This window comes from Canis lupus, chromosome 12, assembly GCF_048164855.1.
Source record: "Canis lupus baileyi chromosome 12, mCanLup2.hap1, whole genome shotgun sequence".
Classification (NCBI taxonomy): Eukaryota; Metazoa; Chordata; class Mammalia; order Carnivora; family Canidae; genus Canis; species Canis lupus.
The window spans coordinates 9,716,277-9,743,685 of NC_132849.1; the positions used below are offsets into that span (position 1 = coordinate 9,716,277).

General features: G+C 38.4%; 2 protein-coding genes and 1 long non-coding RNA gene across 7 annotated transcripts in view; 2 read left to right on the forward strand and 1 right to left on the reverse strand.

The window, feature by feature from the left end:
• The window catches only part of SPAG17 (sperm associated antigen 17), a 219,701-nt gene extending 206,158 nt beyond the window's left edge, over window positions 1-13,543 (forward strand). For 3 of the 4 annotated variants that reach the window (XM_072769594.1, XM_072769598.1, XM_072769597.1), the window contains one exon: window positions 13,360-13,543. The gene's annotated coding sequence lies outside the window, so the exon portion shown is untranslated. Of the gene's footprint in view, window positions 1-9,549 lie in introns of all 4 variants that reach the window. The other variant, XM_072769595.1, reaches the window with a different exon arrangement.
• WDR3 (WD repeat domain 3) overlaps window positions 7,276-27,409 on the reverse strand; it is a 29,254-nt gene continuing 9,120 nt past the window's right edge. For both annotated transcript variants that reach the window (XM_072769600.1, XM_072769599.1), the window contains exons 7-27: window positions 26,363-26,476; window positions 26,073-26,174; window positions 25,522-25,619; window positions 24,484-24,591; window positions 23,770-24,000; window positions 21,978-22,071; window positions 19,933-20,034; window positions 18,100-18,185; window positions 17,796-17,931; window positions 17,030-17,086; window positions 15,569-15,669; window positions 15,265-15,376; window positions 14,980-15,114; window positions 14,471-14,521; window positions 13,891-13,956; window positions 13,310-13,402; window positions 12,800-12,847; window positions 12,097-12,140; window positions 9,962-10,090; window positions 8,317-8,410; window positions 7,276-8,011 (exon numbers count right to left, since the gene is read on the reverse strand). In XM_072769600.1, coding sequence (XP_072625701.1) covers window positions 7,856-8,011; window positions 8,317-8,410; window positions 9,962-10,090; window positions 12,097-12,140; window positions 12,800-12,847; window positions 13,310-13,402; window positions 13,891-13,956; window positions 14,471-14,521; window positions 14,980-15,114; window positions 15,265-15,376; window positions 15,569-15,669; window positions 17,030-17,086; window positions 17,796-17,931; window positions 18,100-18,185; window positions 19,933-20,034; window positions 21,978-22,071; window positions 23,770-24,000; window positions 24,484-24,591; window positions 25,522-25,619; window positions 26,073-26,174; window positions 26,363-26,476 — 2,157 coding nt within the window. In that variant the 3' untranslated portion in view covers window positions 7,276-7,855. The remainder of the gene's footprint in view (window positions 8,012-8,316; window positions 8,411-9,961; window positions 10,091-12,096; window positions 12,141-12,799; window positions 12,848-13,309; window positions 13,403-13,890; window positions 13,957-14,470; window positions 14,522-14,979; window positions 15,115-15,264; window positions 15,377-15,568; window positions 15,670-17,029; window positions 17,087-17,795; window positions 17,932-18,099; window positions 18,186-19,932; window positions 20,035-21,977; window positions 22,072-23,769; window positions 24,001-24,483; window positions 24,592-25,521; window positions 25,620-26,072; window positions 26,175-26,362; window positions 26,477-27,409) is intronic.
• On the forward strand, window positions 21,024-27,405 carry LOC140601079 (uncharacterized). The gene is made up of 2 exons (XR_012004126.1): window positions 21,024-22,132; window positions 23,629-27,405. It is a non-coding gene; the product is annotated as an uncharacterized lncRNA (long non-coding RNA).

A 27,409-nucleotide genomic window follows, 5' to 3' on the forward strand; every position in this document is an offset into this window, starting at 1 on the left:
AGCGACTATTGGACCATGTGTGCTCCACCCTAAAATCACAGGACAGCTGCTTGGAGCCAACATCTCAAAAATAAAGTGACAGGACTGAGAATATAAGGTGGTGTTACTCCTAAGAATCTCAGTCTCATTTCAACACTTAGGGACTTAAATTGTGAGGAAAGGGGGGCAGACTGTGGATAGTGTATGTAGGCCAGATGGCTTCTTCCTGAGTTTGTGGCTGGCCTATAAAGGCTGCACTGAGCAGGCTCATCTATTGTGCTGATAGGTAAGTGGAACCCTAGACACAGTTCTGTGCCCAGTGACAGATACCACTGCCTCCTTGGTCACTGCCCCAGGTCATCTGCCAGACTTAGAGATTTCTTTGGGAGAGCTATGAATTAGGACACTTGAACTAAGAAACAATACCAAGTACATCAAGCAGCTAACTTCCAGCTGGGGAATCTCAAAATGGTTAAGCATATCTTCTTTACATAGAGACATATATAAATATATACAAACTTTGATGTTATATTCCTAATAAACCATTCACAGGGCTTTTCTTTATGGTATCACCAGCTTCTACAGGTAACATTGAATGATCTACGAAAGATATTACTCATTACCTGGTTCATGTACTAAGGATTATATCTAGCCAATGGCTGACTAAGCCAGTAAATGTTGATTTAATGACTAAAGTGGTTTGGCTTAAAATTTACTTTTTCTTTTTTTAAAGGATTTTATTTATTTCAAGAGAGAGAGAGAACACACAAGCAGGGAAGGGCAGAGGGAGAGGGAGAAAGAATCTGAAACAAACTCTGCACTGAGTGCAGAGCCCAATGAGGGGTTTGATCCCACGACCATGAGATCATGACCTGAGCTGAGACCAAAAGTTGGATGCTTAACAAACTGAGCCACCCAGACACCCCTAAAATTTGCTTTTTAACTCACTAGTTAACCTCAAACCTTTAGAGTTAAGGGGTTTCAAGTATTTTGACCAAAAGTTAGAGCTCAGTTACTTCCTGTGCACATCATTTTATGTCATAAGCTTTCCTTCTCTTTGATTTGTGTAACACCTTCCAGACAGAAACAGCTTTAAATCCCCCGCTACTGTTAATCTTAACTGATGGCAAAGCTATGGATTAAATTCGAGTACCCTCCTGACCTTGTTTTGGTTTGGAAACCATCAAAAACATTCATAGGAAATGCTGTGGTTTCCTATTTTCAGATAAATGTCCAAGAGCCACAAACACGGCCTTTGTTCGCTCAGGAATTAGGATTTACTTTTAATAAGTAACTAACTCCTCTCCCTAGTGGCAGGAACGGACACCTAAAGGCTGCTTCTTCGGACTAGAAGCACCTAGAATCCACCATACTATCTTTTATCTTACCTTTTCATAGTTAAGCCTCAGGAACTCTATGCCAAAATAATCTTTACTCATATTCTGCCTAACGAGTACCACCACCACATTCCTGACCTTACACTTCAGTGACTGCCCAGGAACAGTACTAGACTTGTGGCTAGAGACCCTCAGATAATCATACCACAAGAACCGCAGCTCTGAGACTGGCAAGGAAATGGTGGCACCACAACACAGCACCTTAAATGAAATGGACAAGTTCACAGGACACCAAATCCTGAAACTGACTCAAGAAGACAGAGACAGAGAGACAGTGGAGTAGGAGGACCCTAGGCTCATCTTGTCCAACAAATGCAACTAGATAATGATAAGATCATCCTAAATACCCAGAAGTTGACCTTAAGACTGACAAACTCCACAACTAAAAGGAGAGAAGAGGCAGCATCAAAGAAGGCAGGAAGTGTAGAGATGTGTTTTAGGGGAGAAATGGATCATGGTTGCTGTGGAGAGGAGGGAGCCATTGTCATGGAGAGGGACAGCCAGAGAACACACCAGGATAATTATTTTCTGAAAGCCATTGGCTTGGAAAAAAAGAAGTGTTTACTTTCGTGAGTTCTTCCAACCAGTGGGGCTTAAAGCCTGGAGTTTTAAGTCAGTGGGTTTGGCTGGGATAGAGCCTAGAGGGCACTGTGCTACTCTGGAAGAGATGGCAGGCAAACAACCCGAACGCAGACAGCATGGAAACAGCCATCTGAAAAATGCCTGGGACAAAGAGTGGGTGGGGGGAATATTTATTCCTCTCAGAGAGGGTCCCTGAGAGGACACATTCACAGGACATCTCTTGGAACAAAGGGACTGGCTAGCACCATTTCCCACCCCAATCCCTCAGCATAAACACAAAACCATCTGAGGGAAGCAGCTCAGCACTGACACTGGCTGCCTAACTTGCTTACACCAAACTCTACATCCCTGTGCTCTGGCAGGACTGCCCTTCTCAGTCAAGCTTGCTTCAGTTCCAGCATGGTGAGCCACTACTCCAGAAGACCAGCACAAATCCCTGTCCACACCATTATCTCCCTACCAGAGATTTCTGCAGGGCCTCAGTTCTGGTGGAAGTGATATCAGGACTCATTTCACAAGCAGACCAGAGCACACTGAGTTAAAACTCACCACATTCAGGCCAGGGACTAAACACTGCCCACGTAGGCAAGGAGAGCCTGGGCAGCCAATTGGCCTGAAAGACAGAGCAGCCAAAACACAACAGCAGAGTGCAGGTAGCACACACTGGAGACACTCCCTGAAGCGCCAGGCCCCAGGCACTACACAACCTCTTCTTCATAAAGGCCATTAGTTTCAGGGACAGGAAACATACTGGCTTTTCTAACATAGAGAAAAGGGCAGAGACTTAGATGAAATGCCAAGACAAGAGTAATTTATCCCAAATGAAAGAACAAGATAAGGCTACAGCCAGAGATCAACATAATATAGATATAAGTAACATAACTGATGGAGAATTTAAAGCAACAAACATAAGGATATTCACTGGGCTTGAGAAAAGATGACATCAGTGAGATCTTTGCCACAGAGATAAAAGTTAAAAAAGAATCAATGAGAAACAAAGAATACACTAAATGAGATTGGGAACAGGCTTAATGCAATGAAGAACAGGCTGGAAGAAGCAGAGGAATGAATTAGTGGATAAGAAGACAAAATAATGAAGCTGAACTAGAATTATGGAACATGAGCATAGACTTAGGTAACTCAGTGACTCCATCAAACGTACTGACATTCATATCATAGGTATCCCAGAAGAGGACAAGAGAGAAAAGGAGGCAGAAAATTTATTTCCAGAAATAATGGCGGAACACTTCTCTAATCTGGGAAAGGAAACAGACATCCAGATCCAGGAGGCACAGAGAATTCCCATCGAAATCAACAAAAGCAGGCCAACACCCAGACATGTAATTAAATTTGCAAATATATAGTGATAAAGAAGAAAATCTAAAAAACAACAACAAAAAACAAACAAAAAAACAAAAACAAGACAAAAGAAGTCCCTAACTTACAAGGGAAAACCCATAAAGCTAGCTGGAGATTTCTCAACAGAAATTTGGCAAGTAAGAGGGAGTGGCACTATTTATCCAAAGTGCTGAATGGGAAAAATCTGCAGCTAAAAATATTCCATTCAGCAAAGCTATTGCTTATAATAGGAGAAAGAGCTTCCCTGATAAAAATGAAAGGAATTTGTGACCATTAAACCAGCACTGCAAGAAATATTAAAGGGGACTCTGAGTGCAAAGGAGAGACTAAAAGTGACAAAGACAAAAAAGGGATCAGAAAAGATCTCCAGAAATGAGAAAATAAGTAATAAAATGGCAATAAATACATACCTATCAATAATTACTTTGAATGTAAATGGACTAATAATAAACACATCAATCAAAAGATGCGGAGTCAAAACATATTTAAAAAAAAAAAAAGGAAAAAAGACTCCTTTATATGCTGCCTATAAGAAACTCATTTGAGACCTAAAGAGACCTGCAGGGTGAAAGGGAGGGGATGGAGTAATATTTATCACGTGAATGGGTATCAAAAGAAAGCCCAAGTAGCAATGCATCTATCTATTGGACGAACTAGATGAAAGACTATAAAAACAGACAAGGGCACTATATAATCATAAAGGGGACAATGCAACAAGAAGACATAACAATTATAAATATTTATGCCCCCAAGTTGGGAGAACTCAAATATATAACATGATTAATAACAAAAGATTAAAAAAAAAAAAACCTATGGATAATAACACAGAATAGTAGAGAATTTAATACCCACTTATCAGTGGACAGATCATCTAAACAGAAAAACCAACATGGAAACAATGGCTTTGAATGATGCACTGCAGCAGATGGACTTAACAGATATATTCAGAACATTCCATCCTAAAATAGCATAATACACATTCTTTTCAAGATCACATGGAACATTCCCCAGAATAGATCACATAAAATAGGCCTCAACAAATACAAAAAGATTGAGGTCATAACATGTACCTTTTCTGACCACAATGCTATGAAACTACAAGTCAACCACAAGAAAAAATCTGGAAAGACCACAAATACATGGCAGTTAAACAACATGCTACTAAACAAACAATGAATGCATTAACAAAGAAGCCAAAGAAGAAATAAAAGATACATGGAAACAAGTGAAAATGAAAACAAATGGTCCAAAACCTTTGGGATGTAGCCAAAGTGGTCCTAGGAGGGAAGTACAAAGCAGTGCAGGCCACCTCAAGAAGCAAGAAAAATCTCAAATAAACAACCTAACCTTACACCTAAGGAGCTGGAAAAAGAACAACAAATGAAGCCTAAAGAAGGAAAGTAATAAAAATTAGATCAGAAATAAGTGATACAGAAACTAAAAAAGCAATACAACAAATCAAACTAGGAGCTGGTTCTTTGAAAAAAGTAAAAAAAAAAAAAAAAATTGATAAACCTCTAACTAGACATGTCAAGAACAAAAAAGAAAGGACTCAAATAAAATCACAAATGAGAGCAGAAATAACAATTAGAATATTATGAAAATAATTAGAAAATATTATGAGAAACAATTTTAAGACAATATTATGAAAAATTATATGCCAACAAGTTGGACAACCTGGAAGAAATGGATAAATTTCTAGAAAAATATAAACTACCGAAACTGAAACAAGAATAGAAAATGTAAACAGATTGATAACCCAAAAACAAAAGTCCGGGGCTAGATGGCTTCACAGGGGACTTCTACCAAACATTTAAAGAATTAATACCTATTCTTCTCAAGCTGTTCCAAAAAATGGAAGAGGAAGGAAAATTTCCAAATTCATTCTATGAAGTCAGCATTACCCTGATACCAAAACCAGGTAAAAAAAATCCACTAAAAAAGAGAACTATATAGGCGAATATCCCTGATGAACACGGATGCAAAAATTCTCAATAAAATACTAGCAAACCAAATCCAACAGTACATTAAAAGGATCATTTACCATGGTCAAGTGGATTTATTCCTGGGCTGCAAGGGTGCTTCAATATTCACAAATCAATCAACATGATACACCACATTAATAAAAGAAAGGATAAGAACCATATGAGCCTTTCAATAGATGCAAAAAAGGCACTTGACAAAGTACAACATCAATTCATGATAAAAGCCCTTAACAAAGTAAGTTTAGAGGGAACATATTTCAACATAATAAAGACCATATATGAAAAACCCACAGTTAATATCATCCCCAATAGGAAAAACTGAGGGCTTTTCTTCTATAATCAGGAAAAAGACATGGAATGTCCATTCCCACCACTGTTATTCAACATAGTACTGAAGTCCTAGCCACAGCCATCAGACAACAAAAAGAAAGAAAATGCATCCAAATTGGCAAATTTGCAGATGACAGGATACTTGATTAGAAAACCTGAAAGACTCTACTAAAAACCTGCTAGACCTGATAAGCAAATACAGTAGAGTTGCAGTATACAAAACAACATACAGAAATCTGTTACATTTCTATACACCAATAATGAAGCAGCAGGAAGAGAAATCAAGGAATCCATCTCATTTACAATTACATCAAAAACGTAAGATACAATGGAAGAACAAATATTATTAAAGTGTCTATACCATCCAAAGCAATCTACACATTATATGCAATCCCTGTCAAAATACCACCAGCATTTTTCACACAGCTAGAACAAACAATCTTAAAATTTGTGTGAAACTACAAAAGACTCCAAATAGCTAAAGCAATCTTGAAAAAGAAAAGCAAAGCTGGAGGTATCACAGTTCCAGACTTCAAATTATATACAAATCTATAGTCATCAAAACAGTATGTTACTGACACAAAAAATAAACAGATCAATGGAACGGAACAGAAAACCCAGAAATGAACCCACAACTATATGGTCAATTAATCTGTGAGAAAGCAAGAAAGAGTATCTGATAGGAAAAAAGTTTCTTTAACAAATGGTGATGGGAAAACTGGACAGAAACATGCAAAAGAAAGAAACGGGACCACTTTCTTATACCAAACATAAAAATCAATTCAAAATGGACTAAAGACCTAAATGTGAGATAGGAAACCATCAAAATCCTAGAGAACACAGGCAGTAACCTCTTTGACCTTGGCCATAGCAACTTCTTTCTGGCTATGTCTCCTGAGGTAAGGGAGACAAGATCTGTGCTATAGGACATTTATGAAAGAAATTGAAGATGACACTAAGAAATGGAATGAATGTGTATATAGACACACAACACACATATATACGCCATATGTATATACATATATATGTATAGAACATATATGTGCATGTATATACTATGTACACACAGAGAGAAATATTACTCAGCCATAAAAAAGAATGAAATCTTGCATTTGCAATGATGTGGATGGAGCCAGACAGTATTATGGTAAGTGAAATAAGTCAGAAAACAAACGCCATATGATTTAACTTGTATATGAAATTTAAGAAACAAAAGACCAAAGGGATTCAGCTGTAGAGAATAAACTTTTGGTTACACAGTGGGGAGGTGGGTGGGTGGGGTGGTCTAAATAGGTGATGAGGATTAAGGAGTGCGCTTGTGATCAGCACCAGGTGTCATATGGAAGTGTTGAACTGCTGAATGGACATGTGATTCTAATATTACACTGTACATTAACTAGTTGGAATTTAAATAAATCTTAAAAAAAAAAAAAGACATGGAAATCTGAACAGAACTGCATCAAGGTTGTAGTCGTTAACTTACTTAAAAATGTCCCACCAAGAGAAGCCAGGCCCAAAGGAATGTGTCCGTTTCTCCTCCTAAAATATTCCCATTCCTCAAATCCTATGCGTGTATGTATGTATGTATGTATATATGTATGTATGTATATGGTATTAATCACCCAGAAGCCCAACAAAGCATCTCAGCTTGACTATATTTTAATTAGAAACAGCTCTTTAGAGAAGTACAATTTAGCAATTAGCTATTTTTATATACAGATATAACCACCAGTATAGGCTGTTTTAGATAATTTTTATGTCCTTTTCAGCTCTGTAAGTCCATGAGTCTGCATTTAATGGGAGAGGGCAATCAATTCTGCACCTGATAGTCTCTGGAGGAGATAAAACGTAATACAAAAAGTAACACATCAACTAATCTCCTGTTATCACAGAAATAAGAAAAACTTTTGAAATATTCATTTCAGCTCTAGTCAAGCAACTAGTAAAAAATATTCATTGTTCCCTGCTAGAACGGGAACAATTCCTGAAGGGCTCAGCCTTTGAGGGCACAGAAAGATTTTAAACTATTATGCCTTAAGTCCAAAAAATGGAGCCCAGAATCCTGCATTGGGCATTTCCTCAAGCAAAGCTAGGAAATACATCCTGACATCTTCTGCAACACACCAAGCTCTGTTACTTGTTTATTTTCAAGTTGGCCCCAATTCTGCTGCTTAGTTTAGAAGTTCTTTTAAATAAAAAAAAGGGGGGGGGCACATTTCAGTTCTAAGTATATGTTAAAATTAACTTCTCCCTCTTTTTCCTCTTCCTCTTCTTTTCTTCGAAGTGGCTGGTTGCATCAGCAAAAAACATAACTTCACTTTTTGCCTCGCATTCCCTCTTGAGATATTCAAGACCTGCCCTGTTGAAGCCAATAACATCCTGGAGAGGGACAAAAGAAAGATTAAATGACCTCTCTCTTACTTCAGTTCAACACAGCAGCATATGTGAGTCAGGAGAACCGATGTTTCTGGCGCTCTTACTCATCCCTTCCTGTTTAAGGTCTTTCTGGTTTGGTTTAGTTTTCTTCTATTTCTACCAGCTCCAATGAAAATACTTACCTCAAATACATATACTTGTCTGGTCAATATCACCAAAGACAAGGCACAGTTCACTATGCTGCTTCTAAGTCACACACACACACCAGGATTTCCCCCTCATTACTGTACTCCTACAAGTATACCTACCCGGACTTGGCTGACTTTTGAAATAGTTGTTTCCTTTAGCTTTTCAATCACTGGCACAAGCATTTGGTTACTAGTGATCTGCCCGAAGTGAATTCTAATAGAAAAGCAAAGCAGTCATGTGACAAAAGAGGTAGTGGTTCTGGCTCTGCTTACCCCTTCTAGAAAAGCATATATAAAAAAAAAGAAAAGCATATAGACAATATCACAGTAAACAAAACAAAACAGAAAAAGATGCATTTTATCATATGGCAGTATAGAAATGCTTCTGGCAAAAAATAGCTAAAGATATTTCTTTCCTGCTAATCAACTTTATCTGATGTCAATTTTAACAATACTATGGTAAAAATCATAACACATTTAACTTGTGCAAAGCTGGCTCTTTTTGCAGCCAACTCCATGCAGCCACAGACTTACAAAATGGTATTTCATAGAAGGCTCAGAGAGAAATGAACACCTTAAGAAATACTAACTAACTCAACAAAGATTTATTAATATTTCCAGTAAAGCCACTGCAATAAAAGATATAGTCACTGATCAGTAAGACTCTGACCTTGGGTATTAAGATGATGTCCATGAACTCATGCTCCTGAGTACCCTCAAGCTCACCTGTGACCTGCCACAGCTACTTGTATAGCACTCCCCATACAACCCCCTGATAAGCTGGAAGCACTCATGGTGTTTCAGTTAGAATCAGTAACCCTGATTTCAATAGTACATATGCTATAGTGATAAGAAGTTATTAGTAACATTGTTGAGTGTCAATTTAAGGCCTCAGGACTTGCCCAAAATTATAAATCTGGCAACAGAATATATATACATATATATATGTATGTATATATGTATGTATGTATGTATCACTGTTCTTTTGCTACCATCTTGGTGGAATAAAAGGAACAGAGGATGAAGAATCATGAAAATAGATCAAATATCAATTTGTTAAATATACATGTTTGGTTTTTTTGGTTTTTTAACTATTGGGTATTGGCTGATCAATCTGTATTTTGTCTTCAGAACAGCATTTTAGAGTGTTCAGTCTCTTTTTGTTTTCTGCTATAACAGCTGGAGACCGAGGGGCAGAGAGCAAGATAAAAGAGTATATTCTTAAACTCTTGTAAATATGTTCTTTTCAATTACACACTAAGAGGAATTGTTCATATTTAAGAATAATCCCATAAACATATTTTGTTTCTTCTTTCCCTCCGTGTATGCCCTTTCTTTTCCATTTGTTTCTAGAGACCTGAAAAATAAAGGCACTATTCCTTACAACGCTGTTATGAGGACTAAACTAAATCATTTTGCTTCAACAGTTAAAAAGATAACAAATGAGGCAAACTGGCCACTCAGTGATGGCCTCTCAGCAAACAGACAAGGACTAGAGCTACTGCAACCTGGAGACCTGTGTTTACGGAAGTGTCCCTGAGCAATGCTCTATCTTGTTACTTCAGAAGTAGGTCATCACTATTATTGTTTAAGCACAAGACTGATTCTGTAGGATCAGGAATAATTTGTCACACAAGTGAAATCCTGTAACCATCAGTCTGAAACAACAGATTTCTTAACCCCAAAGCATTGATTCTGTCCATCAGTTCAAGTAACACTGGAGTGGTGAAACCAAGTAGACAGTGTTCTTTGGAAAGGATATTACCTGAGCAGAAAGAAGAGGCACCTACACAGAAGTTCGATATCAGAGCCCAGCTGGATGAATTCATTAAGGAGCTTAAGGAGGTCTGGGACATACGAAAAAGGCAGCACAAGCAGAGATTCTTCTAGCTCGCTGAAGAAGACAGTAAACATGACATGAACAAGAAATGTTTATTTAAATAATATGAACTGTTCATCTATATCCTGAATGGTTCCTTCTTTTCTGTTTTGTTTTTTATATTCAGTATTTTCATTTATCTGATGCATTCTGGTCCATGGCATGATAGGAGAATCTGACTTTTTTCCCCCCAGATAACTCATTTCTCCAAAGTCTTTTGTTGAACATTCCACCTTTATATGATACTTCTTTTACCATACATTGAGTCCTTACATATGCGACTCTATTTCAGGGCTTTCAAGTCTATTTCAATGATTGATTCTGACAACAATCCTATAGTATTTTAGTTTTGCTGACTTTAATAGCTTTTTAAACTGGGAGAACAGCTCTCTTTTGCTACTCTTCTAGTTTGTTTTGTTTTACTTCTCTTGAAAAAGTTCTAATATCATTTCATCAACTCCAATTTCAAATCTCAAGAGGATTTCAACTGAGTTACAAACCTATAAACTAGTTAAAAAGAAAGACAAAAAACTTAAATCTTCAGAACATAGACTATTTCCTTCTAGGAATGTACAATACTTCCATTAATTTAAATTTTGTTGTACATTTCTCCCAGGAAGATTCATCATTATCCTCAGATGGCCTGTTCTTATTAAAATGGACATATTTAGATATTAAGAATTACTATGAAAATAATTTTAAAAAAAAAAATAATTTTCAGTAGCTCAAACTCACAAATAAAATCCAAAGGTAAATCACAAATGAGAAACATTATTGCAAAAATACATGACAAAAAATTCTTAAAAACCAGTAAGAAAGTGTTGCCTGGGTGGCTCAGCAGTTGAGCATCTGCCTTTGGCTAAGGGCGTAATCCCGGGATCTGGGATCGAGTCCCACATCGGGCTCCTTGCAGGGAGCCTGCTTCTCCCTCTGCCTAGGTCTCTGCCTCTGTCTCTCTGTGTCTCTCATGAATCTTTAGAATTCTTTAAAAAATTCTTTAAAAAAACAAAAAACAAAAACCAGTAAGAAAGTACGAGAGTACAAGAAAAGGAAAGTAAAAATTCACAGAAAAAAACCCACAAATGACCAACAAATATTAAATTTTTGCTTCATTAATAATAGAAAGAAATTAAAATGACACAATACAACCTTTTGCCTCTAAAACTGGCAAAGAATTTTTTAAAGCCTGGTCAAAATTACTACAAGCTTTCTGAAAAGTAATTCAGCAACAAAACCTTTAAGAACTCATACTCATCAGTTATTGTTCTGCTACAACAAAGATTTCCATGTAAAGGTTTTCGTCGAAGCAGTACTGATAATAGCAAAAAACAAAAGCAAATCCGATAGTAATTATACATATAATGGAATGTTTTGATAGAATTAATTTTTTCTTTTTTAAAATATTTTATTTAATTATTCATGAGAGACACACAGAGAGATGCAGAGACATAGGCAGAGGGAGAAGGAGGCTCTTCACAGGGACCCTGGTGTGGGACTTGATCCCAGGACCCTGGGACTGGAGCCAAAGGCAGATGCTAGACCACTGAGCCACCCAGGCGCCCATGTTTTGATAGAATTCCATGAATGTAGTTTTGAAGAATATTAGTAACTTGAGCAAATGCTCAGGGAATATTCCATGAAAAAAATACACAATATAAAATTATATAGAGAAGATTCCAATTGTGTATGGACACAGAAATAAAGCAAAGGAAATAACACAACCAAAAAAGGTTACCAGTTGGTACTTGTGATTGATGATACAGGATTTCATTACCTACAATATAAAGTAGGACTACCCTTCACTTGTCTCTAAAAGTACCTCCCTTCACACATTAGGAGGAGCCTGCTAGTTCTGCTTCTAAAAGGACATCATAATATACTGTTTTCCACGAAAATATTGAATGGTTAAACCTATAAGGAAAATAAACATCAATTATAACTTCTGCTTATCTCATGGTCAGACAGCCATTCAATAAGTGATATTAGTGGACAAATTATAGTCATTGTACTTTGGGACTCACCTTGACTTGATTCCTTTAAAAATCTCCAACACATAAGCTGAAGGCTATATAAAGGAAGCATGAGAACTTTAGTGGTACTCTAGGTTGATTTCTACTGAAGCTCCCTAATTCCCAACTAAAAACCAAGGATCCCACTCACAGGAGAAACAGCATTCTAAGATGGCAATCCATGCACAGGCTTAGATTGTCACATGTGGGTTCACTTCCCAACTCTGTTACCTTCTGTCTGTAAGTCAGGCCAATTTCCCATCTGTAAAATGAGGCTACATTGACTCACATGATGACCCTGATGAATGATACAGGCAAGTAAAGTACTAAGTCTAGAGATTGCTATGTAAGCATACACTGTCCCATTTCTCTCTCTCTCCTCCTCTGTCTGATTTACATCAACTTTTCCTCTAAGAACCTCAATTTGAAAATTCACTTAGATGAACAGAATTTTCAGAGGGTTCTGGATACTGAACAAAAATAGGCACTAGAAAATAAGAGAATGCCAGTCCAGATAGACCAGAAAGAAGGACTTAGAAGTTACACTAAAACTTCTGAAATGCTCAGTACCCTAGAGGACAGGAGAGGTGTTAATGGCAAAGTACTTCCCAATACATTCAGCCTGAGATCATGCCTCTGCACTTCCTGCTGTGACTCTCTTGTCCCTGAAAAGTACCTCTGAGTAACCAAGGGGGAACCGTTAGACACTACTCACAGAGATATTGCCATAAGCCATCAGGATGGGATTAATGGGAAGAGGAACCTGTCAAGAAATCATTAGATCAAGTCATTAAAAAACAAGGCTCTGACAGTGCTTGTCACAGGCAGGGCAATGACAGTACGGTTTTTAAAAGGGAGACCCTACAAATGGAAAGAGTATAAAAGAGTCATTAGGACTTTTAGTTTCCATTGTGCTTATGAATGAGTTTGGGCAATATATTTCATCTAGAAGCCTGTAATGGTTGTAGTACATCTGAAACCACACCAGGAGTTTCTGCTGCATCTGGTGAGCACTTCATCCTGAGGTTTCTTCTCCCTCACTTTTTATCCAGACCCAACTCCCCTCTTTCCAATCCCTCAACTCCTTCTAATACTTGGAATTAGAAAAAACTCTATTACATTTATGTCATTTCCTGATCTGAGTCAGTAACTCCCACAGTGACAGTGTTCTCAGAAGTTCTATGGATACATGTTTCTCAGAGTGTAGCTCCATGGGCTATCTCACCTCTTTCCCTGCAGCTTTACAAATAGCTTTGTGTTCCTTCCTTTTCGCAGTCTCCTCTCGGTATAGCTCAACAGCCTCCATGATCCTCTCAGCCTACAATGATGGCAACAAAGGAGAGAAGTCATTGCCACATGCCCCAGCATCCTGGAACCCTGCAATTGGAAGGCCTGACTGGAAAAGCACTACCTAGCTTGAACTGGTTTAATAAACGTATGCCAAGAGTGTCAAACAGTAGGTAATGACGTCTCTGGTGTTTGTTTTCTGTTTAATGTACAGAGAGGAGACTAAGCATCTTGGGTTTAGGGGAGGCCATATGGATGCCTCCATGTGGAGGAGGGCTGCTCCTGGGACCCCTGAGGGGTGCTGCTTCCAGGAGATCAAGCTTTCCTTTCTAGAAACCATGTACCGATTCGGCAGGACTGCTGTCTTTGGTTGCAAGGGAGGACCAGAGGTTCTGAGCTCCATCTATGAATTTCAACAACTTTTTGCCACAAAAGGGCTACCTGGTTGGTAAGAAGTTGGGATCCTCCTTAAAAATGTATGTATCTATAGATATAGATACAGAATGTATATTAACTTACTGCTTTGACCGTTTCAATAGTTTTCTTTCCAGTAAAGTAATTGTCACCTTGAGTCTCTCCTGGAACCTGCCAGAAACAGAGATCCTTGACAATACTGTTGACAGGCAATAAAAAACCAATAAAGTAATCCTACATCCAGAAAAGAACAGGCATCACTGTGTTATGATAAAGGTTACATGGTGTTACCAACTATCCATTAATAAAGTATTCAGGTGCCAGACACTATTAAGTATTTTATATTCATTATAAGAATATCCTACTCTCTAAAAGTATAAAGTGAATGCCCAATTTCTAAAATTTTTTAATTTTATTTTTGTTCTAAGATTCTCTGAAGCCTCCTTACAACAAAACAGAACAAAAAATGCCAGAATGACAAATTTGGTCAGTCATTTGTCCCACAAAATCAGGATATACAGTTAAATCAAATAGGACTACACAGATTGTTTCCCACATCAACTGATGGGAAACAACTTTAGCATCTGGCCCCAATTCTAATTCCATTAGAAATTCTTGAAATTAAAGTAAATTCCAATAAGATAATTATAGGGCTCGATCTTGGGGTCCCAAAAGATTTACTTACTACTGGTTGGTCTTCTTTGGCCACACTCTCCTCATATTCTGCTTCCCTTTGCTGTCAAGAGACAGATAAAATTAATTTGGAAGAAAAATCATGGTCTCTATATGAAGTGAAATGAGACAGGGACGAGCTGCTTCTTTCAAAATGCAGTCCCCTCTTGGTATCTATGTCTCTGCGTGGTTGCCGAAACAGTGACAGCGTGTTGGAAACCTCTCCTGGAGTCAGGCCTGACTGAAGGGTGGCCACATTAGATAGAATGCTTAGGCTAGGACAGCAGGTTCAGATACCCACCAGCATGTTTTTTTGTTTGTTTGTTTTTAATTTTGTGTATTCATGAGAAACACAGAGAGAGGCAGAGACACAGGCAGAGAGAGAAGCAGGCTCCCTGCAGGGAGCCCAATGTAGGACTCGATCCCAGGACCTTGGGATCACAACATGAGCCAAAGGCAGACACTCAACCACTGAGCCACCCAGGCATTTCCCCAACAGCATGTTCTATAACCAAGCCTTACCATCTCCCTTTCTTCCTCAAGAATAAGAGGCTCCCTTGTTCTTTCCCAAAGTCTCAGAGATTTGTCATGGGACGATGACACAACATAGTCTCCACTAGGGCTTACAGCCAAGCACCAGATCTCCTGGTGGTGCCCCTGGAGAGAGAGAAGACACAAAAACAAAAAACCCTGAGAAGGAACACCTTATTCCTTGACCGATACCTGCTCTACATTGAGTGGGAGATCAACATTCAGTCTTAAAAGTGGTTCTCAAGTACTGAGCAACCAAAGCAGGAAAGTGGTTACCTCCAGAGTCTGTATGTGTTCAAATTTGTCCGCATCCCACTGCTTAATCTTGTGGTCCTTGCCAGTGGTGAAGAAGAGGTGGGACTTGGGTACAAACTGCAGGTACATCACACTGAAAAGTGAGAAAAGTGATCAAATGTCATGTCATGTCATCAAATGTCATGCTAGTGAAGAGCGTCACACACATTTGTGAAGAGCTAGTTCTAGGATGCCTAATTAAGTTTTACATTTATGACTGCCTAAATATAGACATAGATGCTTGAAGGAAATAATACGTACAGGTGACTCAAAGGTCTGCACCTACCTGTCATCATGTGCAAAGAGAGACTTATGGCAGTCTCCAAAGTCCAAGCCCCAGATTTTCACATTCCTGTCGGCAGAGCCCGTTGCTATTAGTGTCCCATCCTACAGAGGAAGAGGTGAACTGTGACTTTACTTGATTATCAGAAACTCTACAGTTAGATAAAACAAGATAAATCAGAACATTTAGCCCATTTCTCTCAGAAACATTAAAATCAATACCATGCAATTTCACCTCTATCAAGAGCACCTATTTCTCTGCTTTTACCTAAGATTTCCTTAAAAAGCTTGTTGAGTAAAAGCAAGAACTCTGCTGGTTCCAAAGTTTTCATACTGCTACAGGGTAGTGGTGTGCCTTGATGTCGGAATATGTTCTGAATTACAATATTGTAATTGTTTATATACTTCCTTAAATAGGAAGAAGAATCTCGAATCTGTCATAGGATTTAGGGGAAGAGGGGAGGAGGAAGAAAGAAGAGTCTGGGAAAGAACCTACTAAAATGTTTGCAACCCAGCCTTTTATCCTATATTCTCTATTTCTCTTATCCTATGTCAATGCCTCACTCAAATAGTTGTCAGCATAATAAGAACATCAGAAATATCTTGTGCTGTTCATGTACTAATCATAGACGGCGAGAGCATGGAATCCTTTCATATAGACTAGGCACTGTCTTTAAATACGTTATTCCCACTTTTATCCATAACTAGACGTTGCAAAAATATGATTTTGCTATGGCTATAGTACAAAATATTGTAAATGTCCAAATATGAAGCCAAGTTCTATCTTACTCACCAGCATTACCTTCTAGACTTTTAAAAATCTTTTGTATATTCAGGTGCTCTACCAATTATAGCATTTTATTTTTTAAAGATTTTACTAATTTATTTGAGAGAGCAAGAGAAAGAGTGTGTGCGCATGAGCAGGGGAGAGGCAGAGAGACAGACTCCCCACTGAGCAGGGAGCCCAACTTGGGGCTTGATCCCAGGTCCCAGGATCATGATTTGAGCCGAAGGCAGATGCTTAACCAAAGGAGTAACCCAGGCTCCCCCCACCCTCCAATTATATATTTTAGACAACAAGATACTGAGGAATCCACAATAGGGAGTTAGTTCTAAGGATTAATTCAGATATTTGTGAACATATTCTGAAAACCCTAATGTAATTAATATGTATATATTATATACATATTATAATTATAATTAATTGTACTATACATATAGTACAATTACAATATTCGGAAAGTCTTAAAGTAATTAATATATATGTTTTATATACATTATAATTATAATTAATTGTACCATATATTATGATACAATTACAATATACATTGTTTTATGGCTTTTTGGGTAAAGTCAGATATGCAACGGGATGAAAAAATATTCAAAATGAAGATAGCAAGCCAAGAACCAAGAAAGTACTCTAGAAAAGACAACTTGTTACTCAGACACTTTAAATTTTACTTACATAAGAGATGTCCATGCATATAACAGGCAGTTTGTGTCCATAGAGTGAGAGAAAAAACTAAATATAAAAAAATATATATATATAAATAAATGATGTCTGTCTATAAGATACAGGCATTGTTTGTTACATGTGGATCTAAAATATAACTTTACAATCCTAAATGCTGTTCTGGATTGCTTTATATTTATATTTTCAGAGAAGACAAACCACTGTAGGCGGCTTATACCTGTGTCTAGCACACAGACCCTGCGCACACTTGCCAACAACACTGCACTATGGAGGAGCCGGGGATGCCCCAGAAGCCTACTACTTCAGTCAGAACAGGGCACAGGGACGTTCTCTGCATCTTTTAGCTGAAAATACTGGGCAATTGCTTCCCAACAACATTCCCAGGCCTGCTCCAGTCCTTCCGACTCTGGGCATAGGGCCCAGTAATCTATATTTTTAAAAGCAACCCAAATGATCCTGATGTACAGCCAAGAGTGGAATCACTGCCTAGGTGATGTAGCAATGCTCTTAAACTATTGGCTGCAACGGGATTTTGTGTCTACAGATTTTCTGAACTTATGAAATCTAACTTGCTTTAAACAAAATTTATGAACCAAAGGGTTCTTTAAAAGAATTCTAGCTTTCCTAATGCACCTACAATGTTTTGATTCACATAAACTTCAGAAACATAACACTGCTGGGCAGTCAAGGCCACTTTACAGCCTCAACCTATGGTCACTCAGACAGACAAAACTACTTCCAGGCATAATCACTGTACCTTTAAAGTGTCAACATAGAAAATTTTCACAGTACAGTCCAGCAAAGATACAGCTAACAGTTTTTGGTTGGGAGAGTAACGGACACAGAGAACGTCTTCATCTAGTTGTAAGGTTCGGGTTTGCTTCACAGAAAGTCTAGTACAACAGAAAACATCAAGAAAAAAAAATGAGCACTCTACAAAGACAGACAAAAATTCCAAGAACTCCCTGGAACATAAGGGAAATACACATGTCAAAAGCCCATTCAGGGGTTCCCCATTCTCATTCCAAAAAAAGGACACAAATTAAAAAACATCTACTCACCTCTTCTGGGTACTATTTTCATCTTTTACCAATTCAAAATCCCAGAACTTGACAGATTTATCTGCACCACCTGTCACAAAGCCACGCTGAAAATCCAATGATATTGCAATTAAAAAATATTTTACTACAGAAACTCTGGTAAGTTATATATCAAAATTGTACAAAGGACCATTTTTATTTAATGGCATGGGAGAAGAATTAAGAAAAATGTGGTTCCTCCTTAATCCCTTTCATTGCTCTTTTGGGGCTGCTGCCACAGACTTTATTTGAAAATTCCTAGCAGGGGCAAATGGTTACTACTTCTAGTTATACTTTTGTTTACCACCAGGAAGACTCCAAACATTGTATGGTTTTTGTTTTGTTTTGTTTTTTTTAAATGAAATTTTTATTTTTTTAATTTTTATTTATTTATGATAGTCACAGAGAGAGAGAGACAGAGAGAGGCAGAGACATAGGCAGAGGGAGAAGCAGGCTCCATGCACCAGGAGCCCGACGTGGGATTCGATCCCGGGTCTCCAGGATCGCGCCCTGGGCCAAAGGCAGGCGCCAAACTGCTGCGCCACCCAGGGATCCCCATTGTATGGTTTTTTACTCCACCTAAGAAAGCACCAAATAAATTTGCTATTAAGTAATAAAATGGTTTGACAAATATACACAGATTGGATCATCAAGTTAAGTTTATTCAAAGTAACAACTCAGAAGGGTGTAAGTTTATTCCTTCAATGTCCCCTGCTCCAGGGCGACAGGAAATATATATTTTAAAATATACTTTATATATATTCAAATATATATAATAATATATAAATCTATATATTATATATAAATATAACATATATTACATATATAATATAAATATGTATTATATATAAATGTAAATATATATATTCAAATATATTTTAAAATTAAAATATGTTTGAAAGTGTTTTCCAATATCAAGAAAATTACTCCCATTACATTGTAGTATTAAAGTACATGGAATATGGGTCAGAAAACTAGATCTCAAGTGTTCATTTTGCCATTTGAGATTAGTAAGAAGCTTACAATGGTCCTTTAGTGTTGCTGTAATGACAAAGACTATCTAGTTTATAAAAACACTATAAAAATAGCAGTAAGTGACACATGGATGTAAAAATACTTTGCAGAAAGAGAATCCTCTACAAATGCAAGATGTAATTACTATTTAAATCTTAAATGCTGTTCTGTTCTGACCCCCAAATGGCATGACCCACTCTAAATTCCGGATTCCATTTTTTCCAAAAATAGTATCTACTTTCAATGGATGAAAGTTTGCCACTATTGAGAAGATTCAAATGAATGGCCCACAATCTCTTATTTTGTCCAAAAAATATCTCAAAATGTTCTGAGCAATAGCACCATTACTGGAGTTAAGTACACAGTTCTCCAAGATGACTCCTTTCAAGGGAAGCAGCCTGTTACTGACTTGAAAGAGCTGATATATTTGCTATAAACACTAGACTCAAAGTCATAGATGTATGGCCTAGAAGGAGAAAAGTTTACTCCATCCTCTGTATTTTATTGCTCAAGGGAATATTTCCTCTTGGGAAGTAGCACAAACCACTGGTGAAAACTCACGAGGGTAAGCAATCGGACATCTGATGATCAAGAGCAGCTGAAGGAGAATTCATTTGATAATGACAGCTATTCGTACTATGAGGCACATGATATGCCATCATATGGGAAATCTAAAGATTAGAAAAAAAAGTGGGCTTTCTTTAAAGAAACCCTGAAGAAACCTTTATTAGGCAGGAGTAAAACCTGATGTAAGAAATGGGAAAGTACTAAAGTCCAGATCCTGACATCTGATTTAGTTACCTGATCTGGAGAGAGAGACAAGGACCATAAAGCTCCATCATGTGCGTTTATTGTCTCCAGCAAATTTCCTGAGGCCAAGTCATAAAGCTGCAGCTTTCCTGTCTGTGGAAGACAAAATATGAGCACTACTCCAATGAGCACACCCACAACCACCAAGATTCATGCCTACATAGTTCAGGAAAGATTTCATAGCCATGTAGCAGCCATGTGGCAGATGGCTTCAGTGCTCTGTGCTTCCTATGTGAATATATGCCGCTGATGTGTGGAGTTGACTCTGGCAAGGTTGCTCTGTGGCAAAACGACGCAGAACAGTGCAACCTGGCAGTCCTGCACTATTGTCACTTTCACTGGTTCTCCAACTTCAGAAGGGAAATAGCATGGTCAGAGGCAAGTGAGAAGACGACAGCAAATACACCTAAAAACCTTTCAAGTTTAATCAAATTTAAACGGTAACTGGCTTAACCAACTCTTCCCCCATCTAGTTTCCTCCTCTATGATACGCTGACAATAAGAAATAGAAATTTAGGGAAGGCAATGGACTTAAAAAAAAAAAAAAAAAAAAAAAACCAAACCGCAAAAGCTTAGAAAACAATGAGCCATACTGTCTGCTTAGAATTTGGTATATGAAAAACAAAAAATTAAAAAACTAAAAAATATATATATGTATATATAGAAATAAAAATAACATGCCCACGGTGCCCACAAGGCACAAACAGAACAGCAAAGCCTGCTCTCTGATGGGCTTTTGTATAGGGGTGGCAAGAGTGTAGGTGGGAGACTCGAGTCCCAGGGCTGCCTCTTTCCAACCTTATGACTTTTGATGAATTCACCTCCAAGAGCCTGTTTTATCTGTAAAATGGGGTTCACAGCACCACCATCTCTAAGCTGGTGTGAGCATTAAATGAGCTTATGGACATTAACTGCCTCACATAGGGACGGGGCTGGGGTCTGTGGATTGTACTTAAATCATACAGGTAGACTTCGAAAATATTTGCAAAATGCTCTACACACACACAAATAGGGGGACATTTGTTGAAAGAATGAATGAGAAGAGAAACTTAGAGTTTAATGTTTATTCCCTGACACTGATCCTAAAACCTCTCTGGCTTATTTTATATGTTTAGCTGGGCAAAAAAAATACCCATTGTGATACCGAGCTTTACTAATTAAACAATCATGCACATACGGCACAAGTTTAGGGGGATAACGATGACAAATCCTTGCAAAATACTTTTAAGTACTCCACAGACATATTCTATTTTATTTTCATGGCTACTACTCCTACTACCCAGTAGTTCTGCTACCAGCTCTCATTTACTAGTTATTTACTATGAACAGTTTCTGTGCTAAGTGCTTTCCGTTGTGTGAAATAGGTTGTTTACCTAATCTTACAAGAGAAAACCAAGGGGCAAGGCCAAAGTTCTCATGCCTTGTGAGTGGAAATTCTAGAATTCAAACCTAGGTTTATGTAGTGTAAAAGCCATTGTGAAGAAGCACGTGTCATCCTAATATATGGATAAGGAAACACCAGAAGAAATTTCAAGACCTGCTCCAAATTACCCATTCTAGAAGGGGGAGAATCTGAATCCAAATCCGTGTCTGCTTCTTCCTGCACGTTTATCTCCCAATCTGATTAGCAACTGGGAATGAGGATGGGTCAGTCTGTCTTTATTGAATGCTTCTACCTGTCAAGCATGATACTAGGTACTTTGTATATTTTATCATTAGTCCATCTCAAAACATAATTACATATGTGCTCATGAAGAGATACATGAAAAGTCGAGCACCAAAACATGAATGATGGTTATCTCAAGGTCATGACTGTAATTTTCTTCCTCACAATTTGACATAAGGTTTGATTTTTTTAAAAACAAAACAAAACTAAGAAAAACCCCTCAAAAAAAAAAAGGGCAATAAACTACCAACCGTCTCATATTAGCCAGCTCTCATTCATTTCCAATATGCAAAAGAAGGACCCGAGTTCTCAAACAACCTTAAGAATACTGAGAAGAGCCTCCAAATTCCAAGAAAAAGTCTCAGTGTACCTTTGTTCCTATGACCACCTGCCTATCACCAGGTACGAAGAATGAGCACAGTGCATATTCGCAGGTCATTGTGCGGATACACTGCAGTGTGGCCCTGTGAGAAAGAAGGAATAAAGAATTTGCACATTAAGAGAACCTGCTTCTCCATCTTAGAGGTCAGTGCGTTCATTCAACACACACCTAGCCACACAGTTGGGCTCTCAGACACAATTATAGTCAAGAAAGAAAAACTTAAATGGCACTTATTTTCTTTTGTAGGGACTTCCTAATTCTAAGGAACAGAGCTCATGTAAAAGCAGGGCAAAAAAAGCATCTGCTGAGCTCAACAGAGCCCAAGGTGCCACCATAAAGAAGTAATTGAGCCCACAGAATTACAAGTTGAATTAGCCTGTTATTAAATATCTCTACAAGTAAAATTCACTTTCTTAGACTACAAAGATTCATCCCTTCAACAGATTTACATCAAATGCTCATTTCATTCCACATTTAACAAATGGTAGATGCTATTTTAGGTGCTGGAGGTTTAACAGTGTGTTAAATAGAAATGGCCCTGAACCTTGTAAACTCTAACATTCTTCAGGAACAAGGCAAACACAAACTGATCTGACAGGTGATAGCAAGTGCTGCAGAGACACAACTTGGTGGGAGGGCAGAGGCGGTGAAGGAGCAGGACTGCCATTCAGTGACAAGATGGGGAGAATGCCTGTATGTGAGGGGGAAGATGGTTCCAGAGACAAAGACCAGGAGCGCAACCGCCACAACAGGGGCTCGTTCTTGCTGTGTTTAAGAGATGAGAAAAGGCCAATGGGCTCTTGTGCGGCAGAAGGGGAGAGGAGTAAGAGTTGAGGTCTGTGAGTACTATGGCTTCTAGGCAGAGTGAGGTGGAACTGCTGGGAGTGATACCAATTCCATTATGAAGAGCACCCTGGCAGCTGCATGGAGAATGGGCTATGGTGGGGCACACAGCAGAGATCCGTCAGGAAGCTATCACGCCGACCCCAGGGAGAGGCAAGGGCAGATGGGAATTGGTGGTAGCAGCACGGGTGACGACATGCAGTTGGATGCTAGCTAAGTTCTGAAAGTGGAGCTCACAGCATGTGCCAGTGACCTGGACATAGGATATGAGAGAATGGCCAAAAGCATCTGGGGGAGAACAACTGGAAGGAAGTAATTACTTTTGAAGAAGACGGGGATGTCTGCAGGAACACGCGGGGAGAAAATAAGATCGCAAGCACTGTCTGGGGCATATAAAAAATGGAGATGCCCAATTAGACATCCAGGTGGTGATACAAACCAAAGACTTGGGTGTAAGGGTTTGATGTTCACGGAAAGGCTGAGGCCAGAGAAAGAAAGAAATTTATGTGTCATCAGCATAGAGAAAGCTGCAGAAAGTGAGTGTAGACAAAGACAGGGTTTAAAGACTACCCTAAAGTATTCTAATACCTAGAGGTCAGAAAGGTAAGGTCATATAGGAGATTAAGTAAAAAGCTGGGCAGTACTCAGAACCTACTAGAATTTAAGAAGTAAGCAGTCTGTTTGCACATTTTTCTCTAGCCACTTACAGGGACAAGCTTCAGATGTGGAATAAGCTTGTGGGAGTTTTTTGGCATCAAATTTAAAAAGGCAACTTTTCCTATTCTGAACTCCACAGGTCTGCAGTCAAGATATATGCTGAGAGAATTATATGTAGGACCTGAAGAGATTAACAACTAACTGTCCAGAGTACTAACACCTCATTCACAGGGAAGAAAAGACGGCTTGATAAAGTGATGGAGAGCACCATTTCACAAACCTGTTCCATATTTTCACGGAATCTGCCGCAGCCGAAAGGACGGCAATATTGTCGGAGCTGAAAGACAGTGTCCGCACGTCACTGCGGTGTCCCCCAATGGTGATTCTGCTGGTCCTGACAGGCTGAGGGGCAGGCGCAGATGGGTGCAGGGAATACGATTCCACCAAGTTGTTCTGCAACAGGAAGACTGCCTTTAATTCTCCTTGAGGTGAATGAATCAAGTCAAAGGATCTGCATGAGAAAAGAATTCATAAATGTTCCAACCACCATCTTCACTCACAAGGTTAACTTTTTCCAGTAGAGAGGCTTCACAGCGTGTCCTCAATCTATGTGACGTTTGAGCAAGTATAAAGAATTTTACAGGAAGTGCTGAGTATTAAAGTCAAAAAGACCTATGCTCAGATATTGGATCTGACATGTATCTTATTTTTATGTATATAATTTTTATTAAGTGACCTTAAATTGTTTTGGAGCACAGGACATAGATTTTTTCTTTTTAATGGCAGCAGAAAAGAAGACTAAACAAATAGAAACGGTTATTATAATAAAACAAATATGAGATGAGTAAGTGGGCCCATGGTGAGGACAGATATCCCATGATCACTATCTCCTCTAGACTGCTTACAAACAGCATGAAAAAGCCAATACAAGTTTATAGCTTACTATTTCTATAATATTGCTCTCAGGTACTTCAAATTCTATACTTTTACTCACTTGATTTTGGCAGAAGTTTTAATATTAGCCACCCGTTGGATTTCATCTTGCAGAGTCATTTTGACATCAACTTCAAGGTCTTCTTCCTCGCCTTTTGAAGAATTTAATCTAGAGGGGGGAAAAAAAGACAATCATGCTATCACTTTTCTAGAAGCAGCTTTGTTATTACATGAGTCAAGGTATGGCTGCAAGACCCACAACCTGCATGATCCTGGGAGTTACTTCATCACACAGGATTACCATGAGAATTAGATAACGCAGCATGAGTAGAAATGCTTAGGGAACCAGTGTCATAAACTTTTATTCCATTTAATGGGTACCTTCAACAAGTGGATTCTTTTTCTTTTTCTTTTTTTTAAACAAGTGGATTCTGAAGGCAACACCCCATGAAATTTCCTGGGGCAAGTAAGCCTTTGTAATTCAAATTATTCCAACAAAATGTAACCAGTTAACTTTTCTATCTTCAAGACTTTACAGAGGATCCATTAAGCAGCAATTCTCAATCCAACCATGTCAAATAAATCAGAGGTTTCAAAAGATTTGCCAAGTCAGGTGACAACTTATTTGAGTCTTGATAAATTTCGACCACTGTAGAACAGCAGATTTCTGTGGTTACTATAATACCTATTCCAAGGTGATACTGCACCCAAATGTCAGTTTTATAGTCCTTCTCCTCACAGCCCCCAAGCCGAGCATTATGTGACCCAACTTCCTTCTGTATGGGCTGCTGTCACTGAAGACACCTGTTGGCCTGAGAACTAAATCATTTAGAAGCTATTTTTAAAGATTTGTATAGCCTTTCTTATTCTATGTGGCTCTGAGCTCACGACTCAGCATATACTAGTTATGAAGCCATACTAGAGAGCAGAAATTTAAAACACGGCCTATCAGCACTCCATGATGTCTTCTCTAGCTTTGAACAGTGATTACTAACACAGTAATTATTTCCTTAAAGAAGCCATGGTTTTTCTGTCAGTACTGTGTGGCCCACCCAAGATACTTTAATAATAGTAATTATCAAAACAAAACAAAACACACTTTGCTTTCTTTCTAGCTTTCTTCATCTTCTTATCCATTTTCTTCTGAACTTCCGCTTTCGAAAGGACGCAGAACACTTCTAGCACAGAGTCAGTTCCCTAGAAAGGCAAAAGTTGGTGTTGAGTCCAGCCAGGACAGGCAATTTGTAACATAGCTTTTTCTCAGTAAGACCTAAACAATAATGTTCCTTTTTCTTTTTCTTTCAACCTTACTGGTTGTACTACGTCTCCAGGACTGCTGTCTTATGTGTAAAGTGGGAATACCATTTCCTACTCCCAGCATTGCTCTGAAGACCAAAGTGGCAGCCAGGTAATGCTTTTAAACTGCTCAGAAAAGCACACATTTAATGCTTGCTAACAATAAGAACTATAGTAACTATTACTGTGTTATGCTAATAGAAGCTAGGGATTACAGGTCTATACAGCAGCACATACTGAATTGCTAATATGACAGGGGAGGGGGGGGAAATAATCTCTACACTGAATATAAAGCAAGCACCAGTTTCTGAAAGAGCCCCGTGCCTATTGCTGTCTCCTACAACTGGTACTCACGTGGCAAGCTAGAATCCTGCCTGTCCTGTCGACCGCAAGGTTCACAACTCTGTCCCTTCCTTCCCGCATGATGGAGCCGACTTTTCTGCATGTAAGGATACGCTATGGAAGAAGCAAGAGAGAAGACCAAGGTTAAATACAAATCTCTGAAAACATATGATTCTAAAAGAGATGCAGGTGATAAAGATATTCCCTAAAATGGAGATAACTGCCAAATTTTTAAATTAAATAATCTCCAGTTCTCGCTTTTCCCACAACTGAACTCAAATGAAAGTAAAAAAAGGAATTACATCCTCAGGAGTTTCATCTGTCTCTGGGATTCCATCCTCAGGCTCGTGTGTATCCTGTATTTCTGGGGAAGACCCTTTACTTTTCTTGGGTTCTGGTTCTTCTAAGTCTTCCACCTGTTTTATAAAAATGGGAGAATAAAAGCTGAAATAATATGTCGCAGGAAGTGACTCTTTAACCCTAATGACTTACAAACCCGTCCTTATAGCCACGAATAACTTCCATTTAGTGCTCTCTTTGATCAATCCTCTTCGACAGTAGGATACTTAACCAGGGTACATTAAAAACCGACTACGGAATTGCAACCAAAACAATATCCACTATACTGTCTCTGACAACTTCCCAAAATATACAGAGTAAGGTTTAGCAACTGTAATCTAGACGGAGGTGAAAAAATGATGACGGACTCTTCATTAACTTTAAAACTTTCTTAAGTGAAAGAGCTACCTACCATATTTTGGGGGAAAGATGCCAGTCTGACAAGGAGAACTACAAAGGTAATCCAGAAATGAAAAGATAAAGCCTAGCCTACTATGGTAGAATGCACCAGAATAGCTACTGAAGACAACACTACACACCTGCCTCCAGCTAAACCTGGGGTCTATAAACTTTTTTCCACACAAAATCTGTGAGGATCTGAGAAAGTTATAGTCTCAGAACATCTATGTTTACACACACACACACAAATTTTACATAGATTTTTGCCTAAGGGGAAAGGCTCACAGACATCCTGAAGTCCATCCATGGACACCCAAAGGTCCAGGAATACCTTGCTGAGAACTCCACCAACTAAGCCATTAGCATCACCAGAAGGTGTAAGCCTAAAACTATCCTTCTTCAACCTCAGATAAATGAGGGCAACTGAGCTAATAATGAAGAGAAAAATTCTGATTAGAAGTTGGAAGCCATCAGTGTGATAAAATTCCTTCTAGCACTACCGAAGTACTCAATAATCATATCCGATTCTAAATTCAATGAGCCTATGACATTGCTAAAACATGGCATTGCCCATGGCCAAAACAAAACAAAACAAAACAAAAAACAATTAC